This window comes from Haematobia irritans, chromosome 1 (genome assembly GCF_050003625.1).
Source record: "Haematobia irritans isolate KBUSLIRL chromosome 1, ASM5000362v1, whole genome shotgun sequence".
Classification (NCBI taxonomy): Eukaryota; Metazoa; Arthropoda; class Insecta; order Diptera; family Muscidae; genus Haematobia; species Haematobia irritans.
Window position 1 is genome coordinate 131057866 of NC_134397.1, and position 24808 is coordinate 131082673.

Below are 24808 nucleotides of genomic sequence, written 5' to 3' on the forward strand. Positions count from 1 at the left end.
ACATATGGTCGCGGTGAGGAACCTCCCCTTTGTCCGACTTTTTGAAAATTAGACCAAAGTTGACCGATTTGCTTGAAATTTTCATTGAAGATTGGGGTTGGCATCTAGACAAAGATCCGCTACTTTTTATTTCGATATTTGGTGGCGGAGGGGGGCCTCCCCTTTGTTCGACTTTTTTAAAGTACTGTGAAAAAACTAAAATTCTCTAAATTATCTGAGATTTACAGAAAACATGTGGTGAGGTTATGGAATTAATATGGGGTACCTGATGATTTCATATGTGGATTGGGAGGGGGACCTCCCCCTTGCCCTACTTTTTGAAACTTGGAACAAAATTATGCGATTTGCTTGAAATTTTCATTGAATGTTGGGGTTGGCATCTAGACAAAAATCCGCTAAATTATTTTTCGGTATTTGGTCGGGGAGGAGTACCTCCCCTTTGCCGATTTTTTTTTTTTTTTTGAAAGTACAAACAAAACTAAACTCCCCCGACTGAAATTTTACGGAAAAACGGGTTATGAAATTTATACCAGGTTCCTGATTTTTTAATAAAAATAAAAGGGCATAGGGAGACATCAGCTTCTCTTAAGTACATACAGAGAAACAATTAAACTTTACCGAGTTACTTGAGGACTGGGGAGAGGTTACGATATTAATAGTTGATACCTGATTTTGTGAGGACGGAAGAGAGGCCGCCCCTTTAGGCTTATAATTTGTTTGACATTTTCTGGGACTTTTACAAAAGATACGCTACATCACTTTTCGATATTTGGTCGGGGAGGAGGTCCTCCTCTAAAACTGCAAAAAAAATTAAGTTTTCTTGAAATTTACAAAAGCAGTGGGGGAACGTTATGAACGAAGAGGCAACCTTCCTTGCCCCACACTTGAAGGAAAGTTTTAAGAATTTTCTGGGAAGGTTAGGGGTGCTATTCACTACGGTGTTTGTCGATATTGTATCGGGGAAAGTGACGTCCCTTTAAAACAATAGAGCAAAATTTAAACATCGCCGATCTACTTGAAATTTACAGGGAACGTGGGAGGAGGTGATTAAATTTATACATGATTTTTAAATTGGTATATGATTTTTCGATATCTGGAAGGGAAAATTGAAATAAACTTTGTCGATTTACTTCGATAGAATTTATAGGGACCATTGAGTAGTTGCGAACTCGGTACATAATTTTATGATTTTTGCACAGGCTTCTGCCAGACTTTTTTTTAGTAAAGAACTTAAATTTACATGAAATTGGTAGCCAACGTAGAGGGTACATCATTTTCCAACATTTTAGCAAATGTTAATGTGGTAAAATTTTTTACTACGTTTGCTTTTTCCGATTTATTGGATAATATAGTGCTTAATTTTCAGATTTGTTGAGGAAAAGGATACCTTTCCTTGACAAACCACACTTAAAATTCACAAGAAATATAGAAGATTGGAGATTGGATAGAGATTGGAGGAAAGGGTACATCCTCTCCCGCCGTATTTGTACCTATAAACGAAAAATCAAGTAGTCCGATTTGTTTAAAAGAATTCAAATCTTTTCGAATTTGTTTTCAGCACGAAGGATATAGTTGACTAAGTTAACGCAAAATGTTCCTCCAAATACGCTTCGGAAGGCGCAGCGATGCGGGCCGGGTTACGCTAGTAATTAATATTTTTCACTTTTTAAAGAAAATTGTGCAGTTTGAAGGAAAAAGTTGGTGTTCAAGAAGAATGACTTTTGTGCCATATAAAGTTCAAGACCGGGGCATTTGTAGTAAAATTTACAAATTTAATTTTTCCCGTTTTTAGTTCATTTAACTAACGTACCCAAAAAATTATTAGAGTAAAGGAAACTTTCTCCAAACGTAATAATTCCATGAACTTAAATGAAGTTAAATTGTCTTTAGCGAAGTAGAGGGTTCACTTTTTTTTGAGTGTAGATTTTCAAAAGTACCGATTTGTAGAAGCCCAGGAAATCAGATCGGGAGATAGATCCATATGGGATCATATTCGGAATATCTATTTGTAGACCTTAAATGCGTCAGGTAACCAATTTTAGACGATGCCCATAAAAACTGCGGTCTGCAGAAGCCCAGGAAGCCAAATCGGATATCTGTCGATATGGAAGCTGTACCAAAACATGTAACGGTACAAGCCATCTATTGTAGGTCCATCTATTTGTGGTCCAAAAATGCATTTCCTATTTGAGGCATCTCGGATAAAAATTGAGATCTCTAGAAGCCCAGGAAGTGAAATTGGCATATCCGCCCATATAGGGGATATAAAACCATGGACCGATTACATCATTTTCGAAACATCTATTTTTGGACCTAATATACATCTAGATTTCCAATTTCAGGCAAATCGGATAAAAAATTTCGGTCTCTAGAAACCCAAGAAGTAAAACGCGAGATCCGTTTATATGGGACCAATATAGCCCGTCTTTGAACTTGACCTAAAAAAAAAACGAATCTGTGGTAATTTTTTTTATTGAAGACTGTGGAGTGATTACAATAGACAAATGGACATGGTTATATCATCTTAAAATATCTTGCTGATCAAGAATATATACAGACGGTTACCCATGGTTTGGTTATGTTGAGTTAGGTATAGTGGCAGCCCGTTATTTCAGGCTCACTTAGACTATTCAGTCCATTGTGATTCCACAGTGGTAAACTTCTCTCTTATCCGATTTTATCTTTAGTTCAATGACAAGGGTTTTATAGCTGAGTGGGAAAGGCGTTCCACATTGCGGTGAAACCACTTAGAGAAATGTCAGGAAGTCAGATCGATCCATATGGGGTCTATACCAAAACATGTATCATATTCGGAATATCTTATTGTAGACGTAAAATAGTCTATGTAACCAATTTCAGGCGATTACCATAAAAAATGAGGTCTCTAGAAGCTCAGGAAGCCAAATCAGGAGATGTGACCTTATGGGCCCTATACCAAAACATGGAACGATTTTTGGAATATTTGTTTGTGGTCCTAAAGTAGCTTGATGTCCTATTTGAGACAACTCTGATGAAAATTTAAGTCTATAGAAACCCAAGAAGTGAAATCAGGAGATCAATTTATATGGGACCTATTTATCCCGTCTTCAAACTTGATCTTGCAAAACAACGTATCTGTGGGAAATTGAAGGCTGTAGAATGATTACAACAGACAGAGGAACTTGGTTATATCGTCTTAGAATTTCTTCTTGATCAAGAATATATAAATATACGACAATCGATATTTCGATGTACTATAAACGAAATGACAAAACGACCACAGAACGGGGATGGGTATATTAACCCTCTAATTCCCCAATTTTTTTTTGCCAGTTGATTAAATATTCAATGTTAACGATACAAAATCAAGAAAACGAAGCAAGAAAAATTTATACAGTAAAACTCAGTATATGCTGCAACGACCCTTGAACAGTTTTAACTAAGTTATCGTTTAATTTTACCTATCTTTGTTGTCTTAAGGTGTGTTTTACTAAAAGCTTCCCGATTTAACGAAGCCCACCTAAAGGCGGAATTGGGCATTAGAGGACTAAATAAAGATTTTTTCACAAATTCGAGAAAATTTATTAGACATAATTAATATTTCCACAGATAGAGGAGGAATATGACCACCTCAAACATGTTTCAAGAGCAAAATGTTATTTGGACGGGGAACATGGAACATATTAGTCGCAAGCATGGTATATTCTCGGAAATTATGTATTTGATTTCGGCAACATAAATAAAGGGTGATTCTTTTGAGGTTAGGATTTTCATGCATTAGTATTTGACAGATCACGTGGGATTTCAGACATGGTGTCAAAGAGAAAGATGCTCAGTATGCTTTGACATTTCATCATGAATAGACTTACGATCTGCCACAACGTCGAATTTTCAGTGAATGGGCCCTAGAAAAGTTGGCAGAAAATCCGCTTTTTTATCGACAAATTTTGTTCAGCGATGAGGCTCATTTCTGGTTGAATGGCTACGTAAATAAGCAAAATTGCCGCATTTGGAGTGAAGAGCAACCAGAAGCCGTTCAAGAACTGCCCATGCATCCCGAAAAATGCACTGTTTGGTGTGGTTTGTACGCTGGTGGAATCATTGGACCGTATTTTTTCAAAGATGCTGTTGGACGCAACGTTACGGTGAATGGCGATCGCTATCGTTCGATGCTAACAAACTTTTTGTTGCCAAAAATGGAAGAACTGAACTTGGTTGACATGTGGTTTCAACAAGATGGCGCTACATGCCACACAGCTCGCGATTCTATGGCCATTTTGAGGGAAAACTTCGGAGAACAATTCATCTCAAGAAATGGACCGGTAAGTTGGCCACCAAGATCATGCGATTTGACGCCTTTAGACTATTTTTTGTGGGGCTACGTCAAGTCTAAAGTCTACAGAAATAAGCCAGCAACTATTCCAGCTTTGGAAGACAACATTTCCGAAGAAATTCGGGCTATTCCGGCCGAAATGCTCGAAAAAGTTGCCCAAAATTGGACTTTCCGAATGGACCACCTAAGACGCAGCCGCGGTCAACATTTAAATGAAATTATCTTCAAAAAGTAAATGTCATGGACCAATCTAACGTTTCAAATAAAGAACCGATGAGATTTTGCAAATTTTATGCGTTTTTTTTTTAAAAAAGTTCAAGCTCTTAACAAATCACCCTTTAAATATGTTCTTGAACTAAAATTAAGTTAAATTTGCTTTAGTACCCCCTGTTTTGAATGTGTCTCTTTTACCCCCATTTTCATGAAGCTCCGTTAGTGCTACGTTAGCTAACGAACTTTTAAACCGTGATATCTACATATCTGTCATCTTGCGTATATATTCCACATGCCAGTTTGAAACTTAACTGCTGAAAATTTTTCAGTTAAAGTTAACTGGAGAAAAGATATTTCCATTTATCTTTCTGTTAACTGGCAGTTAAAGCCTAACGGAGCTACATGAAAATGGCCATTAGACTGTTTCATTATTTGTAACGCATGTGAGTTCCTTTAGAAGTTTATTCAGAATAAATTACTAAATTACCATATCAAACATTTATCATCAGAAGAATGCATTCTACTACCCTTGGGACAGTTATAGGCTTTGGCGAAATGTTCATTATTTGCAAACAGTCCTAAAACTCGATATTTATCAATTGTATGCTCATCAGATAATTCTTCCCAGTAATGAGCTTCCTTATACGAAGAACACCACACCTGCGCCGTACCCAAAAAGAATAGTTGTTCAGGTGTTAAGTCCATGCCAGGCATTTGTTCGTCTTTGAGAATATTTGTTGTTTTGGAATCTTGGGATATGCTTTTAATGTAACGTTGATATGCCATATAGGCTATGCGTAGACCACCACCATCAGCTATATTTTCATCTTTGGTATTGTTTCCATTGATATTACGTTTGATTTCTGGTATCAAATAATTTTGATAATGATCCACATAGCATTGTGAACGATCGTCGAAGACTTTGCCCGATTTTTCAGACCACCAGTAGTTTCTCTTCCCCGATCCATCATAGAATGCCCCAACACTATCAAATCCATGTGTAAATTCATGTCCCACAAAATAGCCCAAAGTGGCATATTTCAAGACATTAGGCCAAGATTTGTGGAAAGCTGGTGGATGAAGAATACCCGCGGTAACAATAATGGTATTATCGATATTATAATAGAACGCATTAACTTGCATTCCCAAGAGTAAATCCAGAGGCTTGGTGGCATTACTCAATTCCTGGTAATGGACACCATTATAGCGAGTCATCGATTGTTTGAAACGCTTCATGTTCAGCATATTCTGGTCGAAATTTCCTTCTACGAATTCTAGATTTTTTAATTCTCTCAAAAGCCGTGTTGTCATATTCGCATCTTCATATCTGCCCACATATTCGGTCATTGAGGATTCCTTGAGAATAGCGGCTTCACGGGTGGCCTCATCCAACCAATCGGCCTCAATTAGGATTGTATGCAAAGCTTGACGAATATCTTTGATCATTTTCTGCACATCATCTCGAATATCTTGGTTGAAGTAAATCTGCAATAACAGCAAAATAGAATGTGATAAGAAAACATACAATCAAGTAGAAATTTAAGGATATTACAATGAATAATCTTGCCAAGATTAGAACATTTTGTCTTTACATTAATGATTTGCCTGTTGGCAATTTCGCATGTTTTCAGACTAACTAAATTTGCCTGTTGGCAATTTCGCATGTTTTGAGACTAACTGTTAGCGTTCTTTTTGTTCAAGCAACTGCAACGGTATCGAAAGCTATAAGAGTTCTCTTTAAGGTGAACAGAAAAACAGCTTATTTGCTTGTCAATTAGCTGTTTTCCATTAGTACGCATGTGTCTCAAGAAAAAAATATTTGCGAATTTAGAACAAGTATATAAAGCAGTAAGTTCGGCCGGGCCGGAACTTAATTACCCGCCACAATGAATCAAATTTAATAGTATCCTTTAAAAACTCTTCATCGTAGCGGTCTACTTGATACTATATAGAATTTCAGGGGGTTTGATTATAGATATTCTTCAAAGCAAATCAGTTCAACCAGTATGCTACCAGAAGATAAATTTAAAGATTCCACCTGTGAAGACTAGATCAGATTCCGAATAAGAACCATTTTGGTTTGAGTTTTAGAGGAATCATAAACATCTCGTGTAAGTGTGCAAGAAAATGATGAAAGATTTTTACAGCAATTATTCAAATGACTACGAGAAGTAAAATTTGGTGTATATGGAGGCCTTACCAAAGGGACTGATAAAAACTAAATCCGATATAGGTTTTTGTGTGTCTAAAATACTAGTATATTTACAGTTACAGACAACTCGGATAAAAACTATGGTTTCCAGAAGCCCCAAGGAGTTAAATGTGGAGATCGGTCTATATGGAGGCTATACCAAAACATGGACCGAAACTCACCACTTTCAGCCCACCTCTTTATGGCCGTAAAGTACTTCTAGATTTCCACTTTCAGCCAAATTGGATGAAAACTAAGTTTTCTTTAAATAAAAAACCCAAAATCGTTAGATCGATCTATATGAGGGCTGTATCAAACCATCGACCGATACACACCATTTTCATCACATCTATTTGTGGTCCTAACATACCTCTAGATTTCCAATATCAGATAAATTTGATAAAAACTACAGTTTCTATAAGTCCAAGATGTCTGGTGTCTACTCAGAGGTGCGAAAAAAGTTTCCCGGACCAAGTCCTCGACGGCAAGATGCTGGATGGTATCAAGGACGATATAAGTTAATAGCTTTTGCGGACCAGAGGTCTATGGATTGCTTTAAAGCTGCATTGATGCTAATTGGTGAAGTTTGGGAAGGAGCCGCTTTGGAGTTAGTCGATAAAAAAAGATATACCGGCTAAACCTAGAGCACATGCATGGATACCGGCAAACCCTCCTGATCCCGAGTCAATACTAAAGAGACTAAAAGAATGTGACCCAGATCTTCCAAACGCCGATTGGAAGGTTGGTCGTTTGGATGAGGTGGATGGACCAAGACGACATGCGGTGTTTATATTAAACATAGAGTCGCTGCCACATCTAGCCCAGACCCAAGGACGTGTAAGTTATGGTAAGCGATCAGCCAAAGGATTCCGAAACGGACAAGCCTCCGGTAGAGTCAGCAGTAAAAATAATCTCCTAGCGAAGCCGAAGGAGATATAAAAACTGCAGACATTGGCGAAAATCGTATGCGGGAAGTTTCTACAGGCTCAAACCTCACCAAAGCTGAACCGCGGATTGTTGCGAGAGTCACCGAGATCTGTGAATAGGAAGCCCTTGATGACTCAATTGAAGCGGCTGATGTGACAGTGGTTGAAAATTTGAATGGTTCTACGGTTCCTCCAGATAAATCTTCACCATTGTAAGACCGCTTGTGCTGCCTTAAAAGTTCACCTGATGAAAGGAGACATAGATAAAGTTCTTATTCAAGAACCATACATATATAAGAACACGATCTGTGAATTAAGCACTCCGGGTTTCAAACTTTTGCATAATATCGGTAACGATATAAATCGAACATGTATAATTGCTAAAAACGAACTAAACTTGTTTCTGCTTCCTCCATTGAGCAATGCAGACACTGTCGTAGCCAGTCAAGAGATATCCAAATGCAAATATTGGGTATCTTCGGTCTACATGGGACATGATAGGGAGATGCCACCGTGCCGTTAAGACCTTAGTTGAGGAGTCACTAAAAACAAAGACAAAACTCATTATGGGATGCGATGCAAATGCACATCATAGTATTTGGAGAAGTAGTGATACTAATGCAAGGGGAGAGTCGCTAATAGAGTTTGCGTACTAACCTGGTAGTTTGCAATAAGGGAGGTGCACCAACCTTCGTCACCCGAAACAGGCAAGAGGTTTTGGACGTCACGTGTACCTCTCCGGAACTGAATGATAAGATATCTGAGTGGCAAGTTTTGAGGGAACATAACATAGCTTCTCAGATCATCGCTACATCAGTTTCAGATTGGCTGTTCGTACTTCAAAGACCATATTTCCCCCAAATGACGAAGGGGCGTTCAATAGTGTCCACCCGAGCTCGATATTAAATGGACTGACAACTCTGAATGTTGATCCAGGTATACTTAGGCTGTTAGACGAACTTCTAATAAAGAGACGTATTTCAGCCACACTAGGACAAGCAAACATACAATGGTATGTGAACAGAGGCACTCCCCAAGGAGGAGTTCTATCACCTCTTCTTTGGAATGTTGCTATAAACAACCTTCTGGTTTCCCTAGAAAAAGAAAGGATAAAAGTGGTGGCATACGCAGATGATGTGGCTCTAGCAGTCAGGGAAAAAATCCCATCTACAATCAGAGATATTATACAGAGAGCTCTCCGGATGACTGAGAAATGGGCGAAAGATAATGGTCTTGGGGTAAATCCAGCAAAAAAAGAACTTGTCATGTACTGCAAAGATCGCAAAACTCCCATGGTTAGGCCCCTTTCCTTAGGGGGTATTGAAATTCCCTTTGGTGAGTGTGCAAAATACCTTGGCGTTATTTTGGACAGGAAGCTGAATTTTAGGCTTAATATTGAAGAAAGGGCGAGAAAAGCCACGGTAGCTTTGTACTATCGCTGTGGTCGGAAAAAATGTACGGTCACAGTTCGGTCCTCAAAGTAATGCCAGATGTGCCTAACGTAGTGGATTACACCCTGGCAAAACCACTTTTTGACAAAAAGTTTGAAACTCTAATTCCCAACAGTGAGGCGTGGTGTACACAGACCCCGGGGAATAAAAGATATATAGATTTCTATACTGATGACTCCAAATTGAATGGACAAGTGGGATTCGGAGTATATTCTAAAGATCTGGAAATTCGAATAGCGAAAAGATTACCTAATCATCGTAGTGTTTTTCAGGTTGAAATATTGGCAATAAGAGAGGTGGTGAATTGGCTGAGAAGTAATGTTCCAACAAAAATTGGCATTAATATATACTCAGACTGTCAACCTGCAATAAAATCTTTGGACTCTGCTTTCCTTAACTCAAAAACGGCCATAGACTGCGGCAAATCTCTCAACGAGATGGCTGAGCAGTACAATATGCACCTAATATGGGTGCCTGGTCATAGGAACATACCGGAGAACTACGAAGCAGATGTGTTAGCAAGGCTAGGAACTACCTTACATATTCCAGGGGAACTAGAATCTGTTGGTATGCCTCTGGCCACCTGCAAGCTCTTACTGTGTGAGAAGGCTGTTATGATGGCCAATATTCGATGGGAGAATTGCAAGGGTTGTAACGACACCAAACAAATATGGTCCCATTTAAACTTAAACCGCACACTAGATATGCTAGTGTTCTCAAGGCGTCAGATACCACTCCTAATATCTGCTATAACGGGTCGCTGCCTGATAGGCGAATTTGCAAAAACTATAGGTGCGAAGTATAATGACTATTGTATAAGCTGTCATGACGTGGAGGAAAAGGAATCAATTAAACACCTCTTGTGTGAGTGTCCTGCTTTTTGTGTAAGGCGTAAGCGAATTTTAGGAGCATATAGCTTTAGATTACTGGCGGACCTGGAAAACGTTAACTTAAGCAGTTTGTTAATGTTTTTGGAGCATCTGGTTGGTTCAACAAAAGTAAATAATAGAGAAGGTTCAGTGGTTAAGACTAGAAGTGCCCATATGTAATAGGTACTTTTAGTTAAATGTGGTTTCACAATGTACTGAATAGTCTAAGTGAGCCTGAAATTTAATCGGGCTGCCACTTTAACCTAACCTAACCATAAGTCCAAGACCACAAAGCGGGAGGCCAGTTTATATGGGGACTACATCAAAACATGGATCGATATAGCTTATTCTCGAACTTGACCTGCCTGCAAACAAAAAATGAATGCCAAATGTCCGGACGATAGCCCCGTTATTGAAGGCTGTAGCGTGATAATAACTACAGACAGACGGACAGACAGGTTATATCGTTTTCGAATTTCTCCCTGATCAAGAATATATATACTTTATATAGTCGGAAATCGATATTTCGATATGTTACAAACGGAATGACAAACTTATTATACCCCCGTCACCATTATATGGCGGTGGGTATAAAATAGAGGTGTGCACGTGAGTAATATTTTACTCACGCTCACGTACACTCACGACGAAAAAATCTTACTCACGCACACTCAGGCACGATTTTGTTCGGTAGGACTCACGCTCACGCATACTCACGAAAAAAAAATTGTACTCACGCACGACATTTTCGACTCACGAAAAATACCGTGACTCACGAAAAATATCGTGACTCACGAATAATTTTATGAGAAATTTACCTTAGGGACGTGTCTGAAAACCTGAGCATGATTAAAATCGAGGGCGTTATTAAGCTCTTAACATCCCAGGTGTCACTGAAATTGTAAATGAATTGAACTCGACAGCGTTTTATCTTTCGTCCGATTTGGACTTATATGGTTTCAGAGTTTTGCCCTGACTTACTTCAAATGTTGCACAAGCGGTACTTTTTACGATACTATTGTATGTGCCAAATATGGTCAAAATTTTAGATATAGCTCCCATATATATCTTTCGTCCGATTTGAACTTATATGGCCTCAAAATCCAGGGTTTTGCCGTGATTTGCTTCTCAAATTTCGCACAAGGAGTACGTTTAGTAGTATAGGTAATTGTACAAAGTCAAGTTCGAAGATGAGCTATATCGGTCCAGGTTTTGATATAGTCCCCATATATACCGACCTCCCGATTTGGGGTCTTGGGCTTATAGAAATCGTAGTTTTTATCCAATTTGCCTGAAATTTTAAATCTAGAGGTATTTTATGACCATAAAGAGGTGTGCCAAAAATGGTGAGTATCGGTCCATATTTTGTATAGCCCCCATATAGACCGATTTCCCGATTTTACTTCTAGGGCTTCTAGAATCCGTATATCGGATTAAGTTTTTATCGGTCCATTTGGTAATGCCTCCATATAGACCGACTTCACTTCTTGAGGGTGTAGAAGGCGCACTGATCATGAAAATTGCTTGAAACTCAATGTAAATTTTCCAGATTTTACTTCTACAGATTTAAGATTTCAAATCAAGACGTTATTTTATAATTTTCTTGCACACTTACAAGAGATGTTAATGATTCCTCTAAATCTCAAACAAAAATGGTTCTTATAAATCCAGAATCTGATATAGTCCTCATAGGTGATATCTTTAAATGTATCTTCGGGAAGTGTCCTCAAGTCCTCAAGCCCTCAAGCCCTCCTGAAATTTCAAAGGAAACCCATGGTGGTGGGCAAGGCCGAATTCAGGGGGGGGGTGATGAGGGGGATCAAACCCCCCCCCCGAAATGAATGAATATTTTTATATAAATAAATATATATTTTTAGCTGCATAGAAAAATCTTATCGAAGATGTTGAAGAAAAGCTGGAGGTTTTATTTTGAAAAACGCTTATGTACCTATAAAACTTGCACAAATCATAGAATACTAGTTGAAAAGTCCGTCAAACGACGGTCGAAAAAAAAACAAATTATTTTTGTTCTCGCACCACAAATTTCATTTTTGGAAAATGTATTTCTGCTTTTTATGTGTGTTTGTTGTTCTTTTTGTGAACATGACTCGCTTTGTTTGGCCATAGCAACAACAACGAAACAGCCAAACACACATGTGTAAATGAAATGGCGCAAAACCTGCGAAAAGAACCTGCCTAATTCAGCGATGGAAGCAATAAAGAGATTTTTCCAAACGTGCATATTCTTGTAAAAATTTTGGTCACTTTGCCAGTTACTCAGGGATGGAAAATACAATTCTTAAGAAAGTACAAAAAAGGTATTTTTTTGAGCGGAAAGGTACTTTTTACTAAATTTCAACAAAAATTTCACTGGAAGATTATTGTCAAGAGACTGAATTTTAAAGAAAATAAAATTTTGACAAAATTTTCTATAGAAATAAAATTTTGCTAAAAATTCCCATAGAAATAAAATTTTTACAAAATTTTCAATTGAAATAAAATTTTGACAAAATTTTCTATAAAAATAAAATTTTGCAAAAATTCTATATAGAAATAAAATGTTGACAACTATTTATACCGAAATAAAAAATCGATAATATAGAATCGCATTCTTTTTTCGACTAAAACTTTCTTGAAGTTCAATAAAATCCTGTTTTTGACTTTATCTTTTACAAAATCGAGATTTTCTTCCCACATGAACATGTCTGTTTTGCCATATTTGTAAAAGACTATTAGCAAATAAGGTTGATAAAGACTTTCTCAAAATATTTTGTCAAAGCTATTGTACCATAAATCTGATATCGACTCAAAAATGTCTACACAAAAGGTACTAAATCATTCGCGGGGGTACTACGGTACTGACCGGGGTGAAAAAGGTTTGAAAAAAGTACTAAAGTACTGCATTTTCCATCCCTGCAGTTACTACGTGCTCATCCGAACGTTCATTTTCAACAATGAAGAGATTAAAGACGTATCTTAGAAATTCGACTAGCGAGAGTAGACTCAAAGGATTGGCATTAATGTCGGTTCATCGCCGAATAAATGTGCCGACTGAAGAAGTCATTGATTTATTTGCTGCCCAAAAAGCTCGTCGGCTCAATTTAATATTATAACAAGTATATACAGCACTAAGTTCGGCCGGGCCGAATCTTAAATACCCACCACCATGAACCAAATATTAGGGTTTCCTTTGAAATTTCAGGAGGGCTTGAGGACTTGAGGATATTCCCGAAGATAAATTTAAAGATTTCACCTATGAGGACTATATCAGATTTTGGATTTATAAGAACCATTTTTGTTTGAGTTTTAAAGGAATCATTAACATCTCTTGTAAGTGTGCAAGAAAATTATAAAATAAAGACTTGATTTGAAATCTTAAATCTGTAGAAGTAAAATCTGTAAATTTTACATTAAGTTTCAAGCAAATTTCATGATCAGTGCGCCTTCTACACCCTCAAGAAGTGAAGTCGGTCTATATGGAGGCATTACCAAATGGATCGATAAAAACGGCACACCTCTTTATGACCCGAAAATACCTCTAGATTTCCAATTTCAGGCAAATAGGATAAAAACTTCGGATTCTAGAAGCCCAAGAAGTAAAATCTTGAAATCGGTCTATATGGGGGCTATACCAAAATATGGACCGATACTCACCATTTTCAGCACACCTCTTTATGGTCCTAAAATACCTCTAGATTTCCAATTTCAGACAAATTGGATAAAAACTACGGTTTCTATAAGCCCAAGACCCCAAATCGGGAGGTCGTTTTATATGGGGACCATACCAAAACATGGACCGATACTCACAATTTTTGGCACACGTATTTGTGGTCCTACAATACCTCTAGATTTCCAATTTCAGGTAAATTGAATAAAAACTGCGGCTTCTATAAGCCCAAGAAGTAAAATCGGGAGATCGGTCTATATGGGGGTTATACCAAAAATGGACCGATACTCACAATTTTTGGCACACGTATTTGTGGTCCTACAATACCTCTAGATTTCCAATTTCAGGTAAATTAAATAAAAACTGCGGTTTCTATAAGCCCAAGAAATAAAATCGGGAGATCGGTCTATATGGGGGCTATACCAAAACATGGACCGATAATCATCATTTTTGGCACACCTCTTTATGGTCATAAAATACCTCTAGGTTTCAAATTTCAGGCAAATTGGATAAAAACTACGATTTCTATAAGCCCAAGACCCCAAATCGGGAGGTCGGTTTATATGGGGACTATATCAAAACCTGGACCGATATAGCCCATCTTCGAACTTGACCTGCCTGCAGACAAAAAACGAGCTTGTGCAAAATTTCAGCACGATTGCTTCATTATTGAAGACTGTAGCGTGTTATATTGTCTTAGAATTTCTCCCTGATCACGAATATATATACATTATATAGTCGGAAATCGATATTTCGATGTGTTACAAACGGAATGACAAACTTATTATACCCTCGTCACCATTCTATGGTGGAGGGTATAAAAATATTGTATATATACCTATGCATAAATAAAATTTTCTACACATGAGATTATATGAATATTTTTTATACCCTGCTCCACACTGTGGAACAGTGTTCATTCGATCCGGCTGAAATTCGATCCGGCTGAAATTTGGTACATGGTGTTACTATATGGTCTCTAACAAACATGCAAAAATTGGTCCATATCGGTCCATAATTATATATAGCCCCCATATAAACCGATCCCCCGATTTGGCTTGCGAGGCCTCTAAGAGAAGCAAATTTCATCCGATTCGACTGAAATTTGGTACATTGTGTTAGTATATAGTCTTTAACAACCGTGAAAAAATTGGTCCACATCGGTCCATGATTATATATAGCCCCCATATAAACCGATCCCCCGATTTGGCTTGCGAGGCCTCTAAGAGAAGCAAATTTCATCCGATCCGGCTGAAATTTGGTATAGGTGTTAGTATATGGTCTGTAACAAGATTTGACCTCCAGAGCCACTTGGAAGAGCAAAATTCTTCCCATTCGGTTGAAATTTGGTACGTGATGTCAGTATATGGTATCCAACAACCATGCAGGAATTGGTTCCTAACAGTCCATAATTATATATAGCTCCCCTATAAACCGATCCCCAGATTTGACCTCCGGTGCCTTTTTGGAGAAGCAAAATTCATCCGACCTGCTTGAAATTTGGTACGTGGTGGAAGTATATGATATTTAACAAACATGCCAAAAGTGGTCCATATCAGTCCATAATCATACATAGCCTCATATAAACCGATCCCACGATTTGGCTTGCGGAGCCTCTAAGAGAAGCAAATTTCATCCGAGTGAGTTGAAATTTGGTACATTGTGCTAGTAAATTAACAACCATGCCTAACTAGTTCCATATCGGTCTATAGTTATATATGGCCCTCAGATAAATCGATCCCCAATCACACAAAAATTGGTCCATATCAAGTTCATAATTGTATATAGCCTCCATATAAGCGACCCCCATATTTCAATTCTGGCTCTCTACGTACCGTGCAAAAAGTCCATATCGATTCCAAATTATTTGTAGACTTAACTATACATAACTTTTTTGTCTAATATATACCACGTATGGACTAACTCACAATTTAGAAAACGATGTTAAGAAGTTTTAAGATACCACAACCCAAGTAATTCGATTGTGGATGTTAGTCTTTCATAGAAGTTTCTACGCAATCCATGGTGGAGGGTACATAAGATTCGGCCTGGCCGAACTTACGGCCGTATATACTTGTTTTTTACTAACATTGTGTTTCATCCCAGGGCGTTAGCCGATTTAAATTTTAATTCTAGAGTTTTTGTAGATGTACAAAAAATTGTTTCCATTAAAAGTATTTGTATCAGGAAATGCAAACCTTTATATAGCTCCCAGCAAATTTTAAGTAGTTGAGATGGTAACACAAATGTTTGTTTACATAGTGGTGAAGGATATAATATAGTCGGCTCCGCCCGACTTTAGACTTTACTTACTTGTTTTATATCCAATTATGAGTTTTTGTGTGGTGTTTGTTAACACTAGTTTACACTGAAAATGTACATTTGATGACTATTATTATGTATTTTGACCTGCTGAATTCGAAAATGAAGGTTAAACATTTTTTTATGGAACCGTTATAACTCGAGCTAGAAATGTCCGATTGTTTGTACTTGAATACAAGGCATTGAGATGACGAACAAACGTGTATAATTGGATCTGTGATAAGTTAAGTGGTTCAAAATATGTCAATGAAAATAGGGCGAATTTTCAAAACAATCTTGTTTTACAATGACTTTATACATAAAATACTACGAGATTTGCAATTTTATGAAAATCGGACAAAAACTACTGCCCTTGGAGTAAAATTGGGAGATCGGTCTATATGTGGGCTATACCAACACATGGGGTGATTAACCTTATTTCCGTTACACCTATTTGTGATCTTAAAATACTTCTAGATTTTAAATTTTGGGCAAAACGGATACAAAGTACCTTTTCTAGAAGCACAAAAAATAAAATCGGAAGATCGGTCTATAAGGGCTATACCAGCACATGAACCGATAACCATCATTTTCTTCACACCTATTTGTGGTCGTAAAATACCTCTGTATTTAAAGTTTAAGGTAAATTTGGATAGAAAATATGGTTTCTAGAAACCCGAGAAGTAAAATCGGGATATCGGTTTATATGGGTGCTATATAAATACATGGACCGATAGGCACCATTTTCAGCACCTCTAGATTTCCAATTTCAGGGAAATAGGGTAGAAACTATGGTTTCTAGGAGCAAAAGAAGTAAAATTGGGAGATCGGTCTATAATGGGGCTATACCAAAACATGGACCGATACACACCATTTTCAGCACACCTACTTTTGGTCCAAAATACCTTTAGATTTAAATCCGATAGAAAGTACAGTTTCTAGAAGCCCAAGAAGTAAAATCGGGAGATCGGTCTATATAGGGGGCTATACCAAAACGTCATCAATCACTTTTATTTTATCATTAAATAGTTCATAATTACAAAGCTGTGGCCGAAGTTTCACAAAGATATGTTACCTATACTGGAAGTATTTTTGGCCGCTAACTCCATACAGCACCGACCACTGTGCGTTGTGATCAGCGTGACTTACGACTCACATAGTAGTCACGACAATTTCGTGTCACGTGCACACCTCTAATATAAAAGGGTTTTTATGCATGTGACCTTGGTAGTCACCGTGGTGCAATGGTTAGCATACATTCCTGCTTCGACCGAACACCAAACAGTTTTTCAGCGGTGGATTATCCCACCTCAGTAATGTTAGTCACATTTCTGAGTGTTTCAAAGCTTCTGTATGTGGTTTCACTGCCATGTGGAATGCCGTTCGGGCTCGGCTATAAAAAGGAGGTCCCTTGTCATTTAGGTTAACATCGAATCGGGCAGCACTCAGTAATAAGAGAGAAGTTCACCACTGTGGTATCACAATAGACTGAATAGTGAAAGTGAGCCTTATACATCGGGCTGCCACCTAACCTAACCATACATGAGACTTTTTTAAAAATTATAACACAAACTTTGAAAGTTTCTAGTATGATGATGTGGAAGGCATATCTGTAGTGTTGGGGAGGAATTTCGAATGATTGAAGACAAAAAATATTTTTTTTCTGTTTTCCTTCAAACCCACTTGTCCATCCAATGTCTCACTGTTGGGAATTAGTGTTTCAAGTTCCTTGTACCGGCCTTAAGATAGCAGAAATCGAATAGTTTATAATTATAAATTTCAAAGCCGGCTTTTTGATTGTTACGGTGTTACTTTACAAGAAATCGTCTTCGATTTTTTTGGACATAAAACCTTTCTGGAATATAACTCACCTTCATATACAAATGATCAAACAAATAATCCATTGTACGCTTCAAAGTCTGAACACAAAAATCCGTATGGAATTCTCTACTATCAAGACGAGGATCCATTTCATAGAGAAATTTAAGCGATAAGTAATTGGCTACAGCTGTTGCATGTTCTTGGCTTATCTTCTCAAAGTGATGATAGAAATAGTCGCATGGCCTATAAATGACACTCACATTCTCTTGTACACCCCCAGGCCATGCTATTTGATAATACGCCCTCATTTGAACAACTAAAGCATTATATTCTTCCAAATTCACTGTGTCCGATAGTACGAAACATTCAGAGTCATCCTCTTCAAAATCTTCGACAATTTTCAAGGTCGCATTTAAAAATTCAAATATGTCGCCAATGATTCTAGTTCGCTGCTCTGCAGGCACATCATATATTGCGAGAATGTCATCCATACGCTTCCAATTGGATTTATATGCATTCGAGGAACTATTTCGTATATTGTCATAGTGAAGTTCAATGTCAAATCCAAAATTGGGAATTTCAAAATAGGGATTGAATGGATATTGGGATGTGATTTTCTCTTTAATTAGGCTTTTCAAACCGAAATTGCTCATGTGGGCGCTCATCTTAATCCAACTGAATTCGGAGGCATTCCATGTGGAGTCAATCGCTGGGAAACCTCCAATCTTCTTAATGACATCCAAATAGACTTGTGATTTTCGCATAGGATGGATTTCACTTTCAAGGCAATTATTGTAGAATTTTTTGGCTTTTTCGAAATCTTCAGCATATGTGGGATCTATATCGTTTATATGGGGTCTCTCCAAGATTTCTTTGGCTATATCTGCTAGTTTGTAGACAATATCAATTAGATTATTGCGCTTGTGGTGACTTTGTCGAGGTTTGATGACACTCTTCCAGTTACCACAGGCATATTCATAGAAATCATCGCATGGATCCATGGAACGGTTCATATATGACAACATTAGATTACCATATTGGGCACGATAATATTTCTCTTCCTTATCACCACCAATTGAGTTTGCAACATCATTCACATCGATGTTATCAGTCAGGATTGCATTCTTTTTTAAATCTGGGCCACTAATGGCTAGAGTTGTAGATAGCGCCGGCGTCGGTGTTGAGGGCTTCAATGTAGTTGGCGTCAATGTCAAATCTAACGCGGGCAGTGGCGTCGATGTTGGCTTTGCCGTGCAAACACTCATTAACGATGTGAATGTTAGTAGTACCGCTATTCTTTGCTTCATATTTGAATTCTAACCGGATTCACACTTTTGGACATTAAGTCTGATTTATCTTTTCTTCTTTAGTAAATTTTCAATGTAATTTTTGCTAATTTCATTTAATCACTCATCTACGCTGGATTTCATTTAATTTTATATTTATATCAGCTTCATTTCGAGTGTCGTTTCTTGTATTGTTGGCCGTTTGATCAACTAAAGCGCTCAACGTGTACTGATTCATTTGAGAGGTTTATTTGAAGAACAATTTTACTAATCTATTAATTGACTTTAATCTCATCTCAATTACTAAGAGTAAAATCAAATATTAATTTTGTTTTCCTCAAAACTACTGCATTCACTATGGGGTGGATCGAAGATAAATGTCGCATCTACACGCAAAGAAAAAACAAAAACGATTCGAATACGTGTACCAAGAACGTTTTTCTTTTGTTAGAGTTTTTTGAATTTCTGACTTTTATCACCAAAAATTTTTTAATGTTACAAAATTTTTATGTTTGCAATAAAAAAACATTTTTGATCCAAAAGAACAGTCCATGTCGATTATATCAAACAATGTTCTTTTCTGACCTTAATTCTTTAATAAGACACACTTTGAAGTTCCATAGTAAAAATGTAATACGTGTATAGTAGTATGTAATGTCGAACATCTTTTAGGAATCTTCCGAGCATTTTTGGAATATATGTAAAAAAAAAAATTTGGTGTTCCAAGCAGGGATCGAACCCACGAAACTTTGTGTGCGAGACGGGCATGCTTACCATTGATCCACGGTAGCCAACTAAATTAATGTTCCTGTCAAATAAGACTTATTTTGAGGATTTAGCATCTTTGGTTTAAAGTATCTTTGAAAATAACAAGTATCCATTATATATTGGATTTTTATACCCTTCACCACTACTGTGGTACAGGGTATAATAAGTTTGTCCATTTGTATGTAACGCCAAGAAGGAAAAGTCTGAGACCCATCGTTTAGTATACCGATCGTCTTAGAATTAAATTCTGAGTCGATTTAGCGATGTCCGTCTGTCTGTCCGTCTGTCTGTCTGTTGATGTATTTTTGTGTGCAAAGTACAGCTCGCAGTTTTACTCCGATTGTTCTAAAATTTGGATTTTGGAAAAAAATCGGTTCAGATTTAGATATAGCTGCCATATATATTTTTCACCGATCTGGTCATAATTGGCGTGTATATCAACCGATCTTCCTCAAATTCCGTACATCCGAATATTTTATGAGTCTCGAAAAACTTGCAAAATATCAGCCAAATCGGTTCAGATTTAGATATAGCTCCCATATATAGCTTTCGCCCGATTTACACTCATTTGCCAACAGAGGCCAATTTTTTCCTCCCATTTAGTTGAAATTTTGCACAGGGAGTAGAATTAGCATTGTAGCTATGCGTGTCAAATTTGATTGAAATCGGTTCAGATTTAGATATATCTCCCATATATAGCTTTCGCCCGATTTACACTCATATGACCACAGAGGCCAATTTTTTGCTCCGATTTAGTTGAAATTTTGCACAGGGAGTAGAATTAGCATTGTAGCTATGCGTGCCAAATTTGGTTGAAATCCGTTCAGATTTAGATATATCTCCCATATATAGCTTTCGCCCGATTTACACTCATATGACCACAGAGGCCAATTTTTTGCTCCGATTTAGTTGAAATTTTGCACAGGGAGTAGAATTAGCATTGTAGCTATGCGTGCCAAATTTGGTTGAAATCGGTTCAGATTTAGATATATCTCCCATATATAGCTTTCGCCCGATTTACACTCATATGACCGTAGAGGCCAATTTTTAACTCCGATTTAGTTGAAATTTTACACAGGGAGTAGAATTAGCATTGTAGCTATGCGTGCCAAATTTGGTTGAAATCGGTTCAGATTTAGATATAGCTCCCATATATATGTTTTTCTGATTTCGACAAAAATGGTCAAAATACCAACATTTTCCTTGTAAAATCGCCGCTGCTTAGTCGAAAAGTTGTAAAAATGACTCTAATTTTCCTAAACTTCTAATGCATATATATCGAGCGATAAATCATAAATAAACTTTTGCGAAGTTTTCTTAAAATTGCTCCAGATTTAAATGTTTCCCATATTTTTTTACTAACATTGTGTTCCACCCTAGTGCATTAGCCGACTTAAATTTTGAGTCTATAGATTTTGTAGAAGTCTATCAAATTCTGTCCAGATCGAGTGATATTTAAATGTATGTATTTGGGACAAACCTTTATATATAGCCCCAACACATTTGACGGATGTGATATGGTATCGAAAATTTAGATCTACAAAGTGGTGCAGGGTATAATATAGTCGGCCCCGCCCGACTTTAGACTTTCCTTACTTTTTTTTTTTAATTTTATTGATGGTAGATTTAAAGCCAGATAAGTCACTAAAAATTCCTTTTTAAAGAAGCGGCATATTTGGCTCGGAATCAGCACAAAGATCCTAAAGAGTAGGTCGAAATCTTTGGATTCAAGCTAACTTTTTTTTTTGAGGGTAGAGGTATTTCAAATCTGAAAATAACTGTACTGAATATGGTTCGTATTGATCCATGGTTTGGTCTAGCCCCCATATAGAGTGATCACCGTCTATGTTGTCTGTGAATTTAATTTTTTACTTAAAAAATTAGCCAACAAGCAGCTCCACCCTTCGTGCAGATATCTGGTAAGATGGGGCCCCTCTTTCATTTCTTTCAATTTTCATTCAATTATTAATGGTTCGTATTGATCCATGGTTTGGTAGAGCCCCCATATAGAGTGATCACCGTCTATGTTGTCTGTGAATTTAATTTTTTACTTAAAATATTAGCCAACAAGCAGCTCCACCCTTCGTGCAGATATCTGGTAAGATGGGGCCCCTCTTTCATTTCTTTCAATTTTCATTCAATTATTAATTTAATAACCACGAAAGGGAAATGAGTCTTCGTTGGGATATAGAATGAAAGCTGGCCATGGTCTTGTACATTGGGCCAGCATGACCGATATGTTAACAACATTTTTGGTGACTGAGTAACCCAGCAAAAAAATTTGGAAGTTCTTCCAAAGGCACAACTTTAAAAGCACTTCCAGAAGATGCACTCCCAATGATGTTCTTTATTTTAACTACCCAGGAAGTTCTTTTAATTCAATTTTTTATAACTTGGCGTTTTCACACTTTTAATGGGTAATTTTAACTTTTCATAAAATGGTACAAATCATTTAAATTTTGTCGAAAAAAATGCTAAATCCAATCTGAAAATATTGAGAATTTTTTAAAATATTTGAGGTCAAACGTTTCCAACAAGCGTAAGAATCCAGTAAAAATTATAAAAATTATTTATTTTACAAAATATCACAGAATTTTTATACCCTAAACCACATAGTGGTCAGGGTATAATAAGTTTGATCGGCCAAAAAATGTGCCTACCAGAAATATTGATTTTAGACCCCATAAAATATATACCGATCGACTCAGAATCACATCCTAAGTCGATCTAGCGCTTGGTGTCCGTCCGTCCGTCTGTCCATGTATTTGTTGTTCACAGGATTCCGGTCGCAATTATTAACCGATTTTGATGAAATTTGGTACAGGGACTTTTTTGGGCACAAGGACGAACGCTATTGAATTTGGATGAAATCGGATCAAATTTAGATATAGCTCCCATATATATGTATCGCCCGATTTCGACAAACGGGGTTACGTTGCGCTTTTTAAAAACGGATCGTCACCAAATTTGGCAAAAAGTAATCTTTTTCATCGCCCATCAAGTCTACAAAATTCCATCCAAATCGGTTCAGATTTAGATATAGCTCTCATATATATCGCCCGATTTTCCCACAAAACCCTTATTTATCAACCGATCTTACTCAAAGTTGGCTAAATGTAATCTTCTATAGCACTAACTATATGTGCAAAAAATCATCGAAATCGGTTCAGATTTAGATATAGCTCCAATATATATGTATAGCCCGATTTTCCCAAATTTGGCCATAGAACCCTTATTTATTAACCGATCTTACTCAAAGTTGGCCTGTACTCTATAGTACTAACTATATGTGCACAATTTCATCGAAATCGGTTCAGATGTAGATATAGCTCCCATATATGTATCGCCCGATTTTGAAAAATTCGCCCTTAATAACTTTATGTTTGACCATAGAGGCCCCATTTCTTAGCTGATCTTACTCAAATTTTGCACAAGGTACCCTTTTGTGGTATTAATCAAACCCGCAAAATATTATGCAAATTCGTTCAGATTTAGGTTAGGTTTAGGTTAGGTTTAAGTGGCAGCCCGCTAAAGATTCAGGCTCACTTAGACTATTCAGTCCATTGTGATACCACATTAACTAAAAGTACCTATTACATATGGGCACTTCTAGTTTTAACCGCTGAACCTTCTTGATTATTTTTCTTTGTTGAACCAACCAGATTGTTCCAAAAACATTAGCAGACTGCTTAAGTTAACGTTTTCCAGATCCGCCAGTAATCTGAAGCTATATGCTCCTAAAAGTTGCTTGCGCTTTACACAAAATGCAGGACACTCACACAAGAGGTGTTTAATTGATTCTTTTTCCTCCGCATCATGACAGCTCATACAATAGTCATTATACTTCGCGCCAATAGTTTTTGCAAAATCTCCTATCAGGCAGCGACCCGTTATAGCAGATATCAGGAGTGATATCTGACGTCTCGAGAACATTAGCATATCTAGTGTGCGGTTTAAGTTGAAATGGGGCCATATTTGCTTGGTGTCGTTACAACCCTTGCAATTCTCCCATCGAACATTTGCCATCATAACAGCCTTCTCACGCAGCATGAGCTTGCAGGTAGCTAGGGGCATACCAACAAATTCTAGTTCCCCTGGAATATGTAAGGTAGTCCCTAGCCTTGCCAACTCATCGGCTTCGCAGTTCCCCGGTATGTTCCTATGGCAAGGCACCCATATTAGGTGAATATTGTACTGCTCAGCCATCTCATTGAGAGATTTGCGGCAATCGATGGCCGTTTTCGAGTTGAGGAACACAGAGTCCAAGGATTTTATTGCAGGTTGACTGTCTGAGTATATATTAATGCCCACATTTTTTGGAACATTACTTCTCAGCCAATTCGCCACCTCTCTTATTGCTAATATTTCAGCCTGAAAAACACTACAGTGATTAGGTAATCTTTTCGCTATTTGAAGTTCCAAATCATTAGAATATACTCCGAAACCCACTTGTCCATCCAATTTGGAGCCATCAGTGTAGAAATCTATATATTCTTTATTCCCCGGGGTCTGTGTGCACCACGCCTCACTGTTGGGGATTAGAGTCTCAAACTTTTTGTCGAAAAGTGGACTCGCCAAAGTGTAATCCACTACGTTAGGCACATCTGACATTGTTTTGAGGACAGAACTGTGACCGTAACCTTTTTCCGACCACAGCGATAGTTCGCGCAACCGCACAGCCGTTGTTGCAGCTGACTGTTTGGCCAAAATGTCTAAAGGCAATAGATGCAGCATGACATTAAGGGAATTTGTTCCTGTCTTGCTGAATGCGCCTGAAATACACAAACACGCCATACGCTGAACTTTATCTAAACCAGTCGGTTTCTGAAGTGCCGGCCACCAGACTACAACACCATATAGCATTATAGGTCTAACCACTGCCGTGTATAGCCAATGCACAATTTTTGGTTTTAGTCCCCACTTTTTTCCTATTGCCTTTTTGCACGAGTACAAAGCTACAGTTGCCTTCCTCGCCCTTTCTTCAATATTAAGCTTAAAGTTCA

At 37.5% G+C, this 24808-nt stretch overlaps 1 protein-coding gene across 1 annotated transcript; it reads right to left on the reverse strand.

The window, feature by feature from the left end:
- Positions 1-4973: 4973 nt before the first annotated feature.
- On the reverse strand, positions 4974-19248 carry LOC142221799 (neprilysin-2-like). The gene is made up of 2 exons (XM_075291619.1): positions 17802-19248; positions 4974-6010 (listed from the first exon to the last, which is right to left on the reverse strand). Exons 1-2 carry the CDS (start codon positions 19056-19058, stop codon positions 5009-5011), a joined length of 2259 nt encoding a protein of 752 aa, XP_075147734.1. The 5' UTR covers positions 19059-19248; the 3' UTR covers positions 4974-5008.
- Between the last annotated feature and the right edge of the window lie 5560 nt (positions 19249-24808).